An 8,099-nucleotide genomic window follows, 5' to 3' on the forward strand; every position below is an offset into this window, starting at 1 on the left:
TAAGGAGACCACAGCACTAATCACATTTATAAGTGCTCACAAACTGTACGCAACCTTTACATCTCCTTTTTTTATTTTTAAAAGCCTTTTGATCATTTGTTCTTCTTTATCTGTTACCACAGCCAGGGTATGTCTTTTGAGAACATTATCTATTTATGTTTGCAAAGCTCTACGCAATTGAAAGAATAATTCACTTTAAGCTGGACTGTAGTTTAGGAAGTCCTTACTTTTTCGTTTTGTTCATAGGTAAAAGAAAATTAAGGCTTCTGATTCCAGTGACTGCTTGTCATTGCCCCTTTTCCTGACAGAGTTCAACAAGCTGCCACCCTTAATCCGCTTGTAGTTGGTCAACAGCGAAACAAACCACTACTCCTCTACTTAGCCAAGCATCCTCCTTTGCCAGGACCTGGGCTGATTCTGCACAGAAGCAAGTCCATAGTTGGCAGCAAGAGCAGGGAAAAGAGAACCCAAAAAACCAACAGTAATTTAAGTGGTCACTGTGATGCATACCAGCACTTTCAGATTACTGTCATCACTAGATAACTCTAGTGCGGTGCTACGGAAGCTTTCAGCAGTGGCCTCCTCTCATCTGAGAAAACACAGAACAAAAGTGCTTACCCCCAGTCGCTTCTGCTACAATTTGTCACTCACTAAAGAATCTCCTTCAAAATGGCCAATGTGCACTTTAAGTACTTTATAAAACCAAATGTTAATGCTTGGAGACTGCTCGACCACAACCTTTAGGGCTTCCTTTTTGAACTTAAGAATGAGTTGCTGTTTTAGAGAATTGTTAGCTTCCATTTGATCATTTATGTTCAGTAAGAGTCTATTGCAGCACAAGTTGGCCAGGAGTTAAGCACACACCTTTCCCTGCTTGGTTCTGTGGGGAACAATGCCCTGAAATGTTCAAAACATCTCTATCTTTTTGTGATCAACTTCAAAGCATAAATAAACCTGCAGCACAGATTACGGCATGAATAGAACTCCAATGGCTTAAAGTCCCATCTTCTTTCAGGAAAAAAAAAAACAAAAAAAAACACATTGTTGGCATGAAAGCAAGAACTGATGTTATCTGGTTTTCTGTTTTGCAAAAGTTGTTTAAAAAGAAAACAATGGTCTGTGGGCAATGCCCCTCATTAAACAGTTTCTCCAAGTGTGATTTGCACTGAGATGCAAATTTTTGCCCCAAAGGGGAGGGAACAAAGGCACTGGCTTTGTAATCTCATTTGATTAAATGATTCACAGTAGGTGATAATATGGCATTGGTGAAAGAGTACGTAATTTAAAGGCAATCACAGCTTCAGTCTTCCATTCCAAGTTCATGTTTCAGACTGAAAGACAAGTAGAAACTTGAGTTAGTTTATAGCAAACCACTGCTTGGAAACCTTCTAGACACATTAGCGGAGGTCATGATAATAAACACAGGTCAAGTTAAAAGCAAAGAGACAGAGTGAATATACCACTTGATTTGGTTAAGAACAAACGTCAGAAAAGCCCTGTGGGAAAAATCTCAGATTCCAAAGACAACGTGGACTAGTCTTGTGACATCTACCTGACAAACGGAATGTTCTCTCCCAGCTTTCAGCTGCTTAACCCACTAGAGTAGAACCATGCCACTGACACAACAGCATGCTTACCTTTTCAAGTAGGCATGGACATTGTCATAGCCATGGTACTTGGCCAGATAGACCAGCACACCTGTAGCACATCGGCCATCTCTCTGTCTGCAGAAGCTACAGTTGCAGATTCCACGACACGGTGGGCACCTCCAGTTCTAGACGAAAGACAGACAACATCCTTTTTAACTGAGCTGCAATGCCAGACATGATTCACAACTGTGAATTAGATGATCCTGCTCTCCACTTAGTTTTACATTGACCGTCAGTGCTGCAAGAGTCACCAGTACAGAAGAGTCCAAACTCTTCAGTCTCTAAAGCATTAAACTCTCCTTTGCCTTCTTTGCACATAACCACAGGCAGCATTCTGCTCTGCTCAACTCCTGCACCATTTCCATAGCCCACAGTAGCAATGAAATTTGTCCACAATATAATTCTCTGTACTGCATTAAGCACTAATGCAAAGTAAAATAGAGAATGCTATTCTGATGCTCAAATATAAGAATATTTTGTCAGCTTCTCTGCTCTCATAGTTTATTCCTGTAAATAGAACCACGTAACTAGTAAATATTTCTGTCACCAGGACTGAATCAAATTAAAAACACATTATGTATCACAGCACTGCAAGCAACTCTTTAGCTATGAGTAACAGATGTACTTTTCTGCTCAAGTTAAGCACAATAAAGCCAATGTTCAAAACTGTCTTACCGGATCCAGCAACGCTGTTCTGACATCTTCCCCATACCTATTGCGGAGGCACGGCCCACAGAACTGGCCCCGTACCCCTATGCAATCAGGGTTACGGCAATTTGTCTTGGTATCTATGGTTTTTTGTCGACACTGATGACAGGTGGATCCCTACAATATGGGGGAAGCAATTCAGGAAACAAAACATTAAAAGTAACTCCCTAGTTAGGGGAAGAGAGCATTAATAAGCAGTCTTTGGCAGTTAGCAGTGCTTATCCTGGAACAGAAAGTCACCTCACAAGTTTCAATAGAGCCTGTTTTAACATTACATCTTCAGTGGCTGTTAACAAACACTTTCACAGGCTGGTATCGCCTATGTAATATGGTTGTTCCAGGGTTAAAGCAAGCCAACTGGCTTGGTAAAGACCATTCTATAAATTCAGTGAAAGAGAGATGACGACATTTTAAGACTTCAGGCATATTTCTCCCCAAAATCACATCCATCCTATCAGTGAGAAGGGAAACTGCTCTATTTGATGCTAAACCACAAGCAGAGAATAACAGGCAAATGATTTCACAGAAGTATGCATTTCACTAAGTCAGAATATACTTACCATAGCCCTGTTATACACTTTCTCTCTTGCAGATCCACAAATGTTATTCAGCTCCTCCTCCGTTATCTCCTCAACCGGGCGTACAATGTGTGGAAGAGCCATGGCACCACGGTGACCCCTCCTGGGAGTTTGGGCATCATGCTGAATAATGAAGACACAAAATTGTCAGGATTAGATTCAGCAAACATTCTACACAAACAAGGAGCAAATCTTCAAATCAATGCTAAAGTCTCAAATAATCTTTCTATATAAAAAAGAGAGAGAGAGAGATTTGCAAAGACATACAATATGTATGCTGCTTTAGCATTTAAAGGGTGACAGATCAAGTGAAATGCCATTGGAGCTTACTTAATTTCTGCTGGAGTACAGAGGAAGCAATTCATCTAGGATAAGGTGCTCTGAATGAAATTCTGTTTTCTTGAAAGGATAGAAAACCACCTTCAATAGCAACCTGCTGCTGGAGAACTAGAACCTCAACTTACCTCCATGTATTCATCAGACATTGTTCTTCTTCTTACTAGGAAGTACCGGTCATCATCTTCTTCTTCTGGTAAAGGAGTAGGAGGACCTTCAGTCAGAGACCTGGATCTTGTGTGTGGCCGAGAACTTCGATCTGGGTTCCTCCTCAATGCACTTCTAGGTAATGAACGTCTTGGAAGTCGCTTTGGCCCCTGGTAAAATTTAAAAGCCCCTAATTAAGCAACAGCTCCTGTCCCCACTATGCATTTGGTCTCCAAAATACATGCCTGCTTTCTTTCTTTCTTTCCCAAAGAAGAATTCTTCCCCCCACCACCAGAAAACAGAAGGTAAAAAACGTCCTAGGCAAATTCGTCTTGAGTGTACTGCTAGATGTGGAGAACAAGCCAAAAGCAGCTTGTTTGTTTCCATGCAGATAGATATACAGTAATTCCCACACACAGCAGCAGAACCCATGTCCATGAGAAGTTTGCACTTTATTGTTATTCCCACCCTCACGCAGCTCACAGATAAACTAGCAATGAAATCCAAGGACATTTTTTTTTTTTTCCATGGCTTCAAAGTCACAGAATATTCAGACTTGAGCTTCAAGGCTTTGGCCGCCCCCATTATCTCCAGCCTTTCTATAAATAGGCATTTATATAGCATCTCATTTGGTTTTATTGGCCAGTGGAGTCACCTAGGCCTTTATAAAATTGAATGGATTAATTCATACAGTGCCAAATCAACAGAGTTGCACAATGAGTATTGTTTACTAAAGCAGACGTGCAATTCTGATCTGGACTTTGATGTCCAGGGTTTATTAAGCCTTTTAATGAAGAGTCATTTTTTGTAATTCAAGAATTTGAGACCCAGAAACCTGAAAGCAAATACACAAAGTTAATACTTACTTGACTGGCAGTTGGCAATGACCTTCTCCCACCAAAGATACCAGAAACACTTTGCAGCTCCGCCATTAGTTTTGCGAGCTAACAATAAAAGGAAAAAAAAAAAAAAAAAAAAAAAAAAAAAGGAAACAGAGCCTTAAACAGAGCCTTAAAAGGGAGTTTATGTGCTACTACAAACTGTTAGATTAGGGCAATTGGCTTGAAGTACAATTACTTGCAGGAAGCATGGCCATTCAACTTTTTACTTTTACGTCTCATTTTTATGTTCTAGAGACTGCAGGTAATTTGAAAACAATCAAATTTAATAAGCTGCAAGCCTAAACAGGAATAGGCCTTCAATATTAGAATTTTTACTAAAGGACTTAGCCTATGGATTATCACGTGCCAGCAAACAGAGTATCAGAGTTAAATATTAGGAATACAAATTCCTGTAATGGGAATTATGTGAATACATTAAGAGTTAATCTAAATAACCAAAGAGGTTCCCAAGAATCAAGGCAGGGGGTGAATGGGAGAAAGGAGGGGAGACACTGAGTACTTACCATTGCTTTGTTTTCCTTGATGTTTAAAGCTCTTTTTTCTAAAAACACAGAGCCCTTTTCTTCAGAATCAGAGTCTGAATCCAGAGCAGGCATCAGCTTTTCAGGAAGAGTTTCCATCTCAGCCTTCCTCCTTTCCGATCTTCGAGGTGGAAACTTCATAGCTACTTTTAGAGGAGCAGGGTATTTCTGCGCTCTTTGAGCTACCTCACTTTCAGCACTTCCATCGTTCTCCTCTGAATCTGATTCCAGTTTCTATTAACAAATCAGAATAGAAGTGTACAAATCCAAGTGAGCTGGTCTGCAATTACGTAGTTTGACCTTTTTTTGTTTAGGGTCGGTAGAAGAGGAAATATACATTTCTGTTTTTAAGCTTTCGGTCCTATGGTCTAGTGTATTTTAATTTTTAAAAAGCCAAAAAGTTATCAAGGAAAGCCACACTGTAATACATCAGAAAAAAAAACCCTTACTTCACTTGCAGAAGTTTTAAGCTGTCACTTGCAGGCCTAGCAGTGAAAATTAGTGTGCGAGTTTGAGAAAGAATAGCATTTTAAAGGCTCAATTTCTCAGCATACTGTATTTGGTTGTATTAAAAAACAAAACAAAACAAAAAAAAAAACATTACTCAGCTCTCATCACAGGTCAAAACTGAGTTTGTAAACTGTGAAGGATTTCTATCACTGATACTGTGAGATTGCTAGCAAGTGAAAACTTCCTCCTAACACTAGTCAATGAAATAATGATGAATAAAACTCCAGCAATTTCTTATCTTTGAGTTCTAATACCTTGACAAGAACTTTTAAGAGAATCAAGGGTCCGGTGAATACAAGAAATAGTTTCTTTAGTGAACAGCCCATTTTGTGATAGGCTTGTAGTTTCAGACTTGGTAAGACAGTCATATTTTAGTCCTAGACATAAACAACCTGCTTTGGTGTAAAGGTCTCAATTGTCAATTCTTATTTACACAGGGTTTTATTAAACCACATATTTGGTCCTGGTTGTTCATTTAGGTGTAGTTATTGATTCCTTTTCGACACATTTATTCTAGTGTTGTCTCCTATTCCTTCTCCTTACTGCTGTGCATTAACTCAAGTACACATCTTCTTTCAATCACATGCTAACCTAGTTATTCCTCAGTAGGTTCTAAAGTTAAAACAGAAACTTATTTTATGCCAAGCATGGTAACACTTACAAACCTGATCTTGTACTGAAGTCAGGATGTCACCACCTATGACTATTTCTACAGTGCTCTCAAGCAGTACAGCATTTTCTGTTACACTGTAAGAGTGCAGTCTGAATGTATGCCAGTGTACACAGAGATTTTTCGCAGGTTTGCTAGAGTCTGTGAGCTAGCATAACATTTTGCATTGAAGAACAAAAAGAAAATGCAACTATGGCTACTTAAACTGATGGTATATTACATTAAATGAAACCAGCTCTTTCTGACAATAATTGAAGTTGCCATTATTTTTTGATTAAGAATGTGTAAGGATTCAAATTTAAAATGGCCAACCAAAATCAACTGTCTTACCAATGCATCTTCAATCTCATTTTCTGAAAAGCCACAGAAGGATTCATCATCAGAGGCTTCATGAAAGATTTTTGCCAGTTCTTCCGTAATATCCGACCTAAACTTGCATTTCTATGAAGAATAAAATATCCTTTAACTTTAGTTGTACAGAAAAAAATTCACACTTACAAGCGCAATACAAGCTAACAGCTTTCTCAGTAAAAAAAAAAAAAAAAAAAAAATAGTTAAGGGATTTACAAGTGGTTTCAAAACTGCAGTTGCAAATTATCAGGCGTGTTAGGTTAGGTGACATTTCAAAGGCTAGAATAAATAGCTAATCTACTTCCAACAATTACCACCTAGAAGCACTAGCGAATAGTGAAATTAAATTACAGTACATAGCACAGATTTATAACTACCATACAAAACTGTAAGCAGAGCAAACAGCTTTAATCATGCACAAAACACACGGGTCCTTACCAGCACTGCACATTCAGTTTTATGTGTTCTTGTACCGTACTTACCGTGTTTGCAAAATTATCAGAACCAAAACTGTCACAACTGTCATCAGAGGATGAGGACGTTTCCATGGGGATCAGTTTCGTATTTCGGAATGCCCTGAAGTTTCTCCTTCCCCAGCAACCTCGGCGCTGTAAAGAACAGTGACAACAGCATTAATAGGGGCAGCCAGCTGTAAGCTTTTAGACACATCGTTAAACTGAAGCTTAGGAGGCTTCAACGTTTTAGAATTCTTAGCATACTTGGACACTATACAAAACATCTCACACCAGCAGAATCATCATCATCACAAGAAGTATTTCCTAAGCTAGACATGGGAATAGGTTCTGCTCTCACACATTTCCGGTCATTGTTATGGATGAGTGTTTTTCAGTATCCAAAAACACTTTTTATGACTGCAACGAGGTGAAAACCCACACAAAAATCACATTGTTCTCCACTCATTACGTGCACGTTTCCCGCATGGTCTAAGTACAGCCATTATAGACAATGATGGAAAGACGTCCAAGCACACAAGCAGCCTCTCTAGAAAGCTGCTCTGATCTATTACACACACCAAGGCACACACCAAGCACGCTGTAATTGTTAAGGAATTAGCTAAGACCCCTTAATTAAGGGCTTAATACAACTCTTGCAAACAGCTTCGTCAATTTCCCCCTGCAGGACGGCACACCCCGTCTGTCGGGCTTCCTCTCTTCATTTCCCGGGCCCCCTACACCCTGCTGCTCACCCCCCCGGGTACCCAAACCCCCACCAGCCGTCCCCAGCCCAGCCCTTTACCACCGCAGGAACCAGCCGCAGCCCCCCGAAGCCCCCCGTCCCGCTCCCGGTGCCGTCCCCCCGCGTCGGGGAGCGGCGGGACGCCCTCCACGGCTCCCCCCCATGCCCATGCCCCCCCCCCCGCGGCCCCCGTATCGTATCGTATCGTATCGTGTCCCGTCCCGTCCCGTCCCCCACCTGCGGGCGCGGCGGAGCCATGCTGGCGGCGGGGCGCGTGGCGGGAACTCAACGTTCGCGCCAAAGCGGCGGGGACGGGGAGGGCGGGGCCTGCCGGCGCCTTTCCCGCCTCGGCGCCCGCGTCCTGGCAGATGCAGCCCGCACCGCCGCGGCACCGCGCGCCCCGCCACCGACCCCGCACCCCTACGGGGGGAAAACCACCGCTCTTCTAATGTGTTCTCCCTGAGGGGTCTGCGCGGGGATCCCTCCACCCCTTTTTATTTTTTCCCCTGGAGGTGCGGGGTTTGTGGAGC

General features: G+C 41.6%; 1 protein-coding gene across 1 annotated transcript; it reads right to left on the minus strand.

Annotated features, from left to right (window-relative positions):
* Positions 1-1,051: 1,051 nt before the first annotated feature.
* Positions 1,052-7,866, minus strand: CDCA7 (cell division cycle associated 7). Its single transcript, XM_032190195.1, has 10 exons — positions 7,807-7,866; positions 6,855-6,980; positions 6,352-6,462; positions 4,824-5,075; positions 4,285-4,362; positions 3,400-3,588; positions 2,918-3,058; positions 2,325-2,474; positions 1,638-1,774; positions 1,052-1,331 (listed from the first exon to the last, which is right to left on the minus strand). Exons 1-10 carry the CDS (start codon positions 7,825-7,827, stop codon positions 1,301-1,303), a joined length of 1,236 nt encoding a protein of 411 aa, XP_032046086.1. The 5' UTR covers positions 7,828-7,866; the 3' UTR covers positions 1,052-1,300.
* Positions 7,867-8,099: the final 233 nt, after the last annotated feature.

This window comes from Aythya fuligula, chromosome 6 (assembly GCF_009819795.1).
Source record: "Aythya fuligula isolate bAytFul2 chromosome 6, bAytFul2.pri, whole genome shotgun sequence".
NCBI lineage: Eukaryota > Metazoa > Chordata > Aves > Anseriformes > Anatidae > Aythya > Aythya fuligula.

Bases quoted from the DNA above. Each gene is read 5' to 3' on its own strand.
- CDCA7 (XM_032190195.1), bottom strand. From the start codon at position 7,827: ATGGCTCCGCCGCGCCCGCAG. The intron at 6,463-6,854 runs GTAAGTACGGTA...TATTCTTCATAG, and splicing joins CTGATAATTTTGCAAACACG to AAATGCAAGTTTAGGTCGGA. The intron at 3,059-3,399 runs GTAAGTTGAGGT...TTCATTATTCAG, and splicing joins TGTCTGATGAATACATGGAG to CATGATGCCCAAACTCCCAG.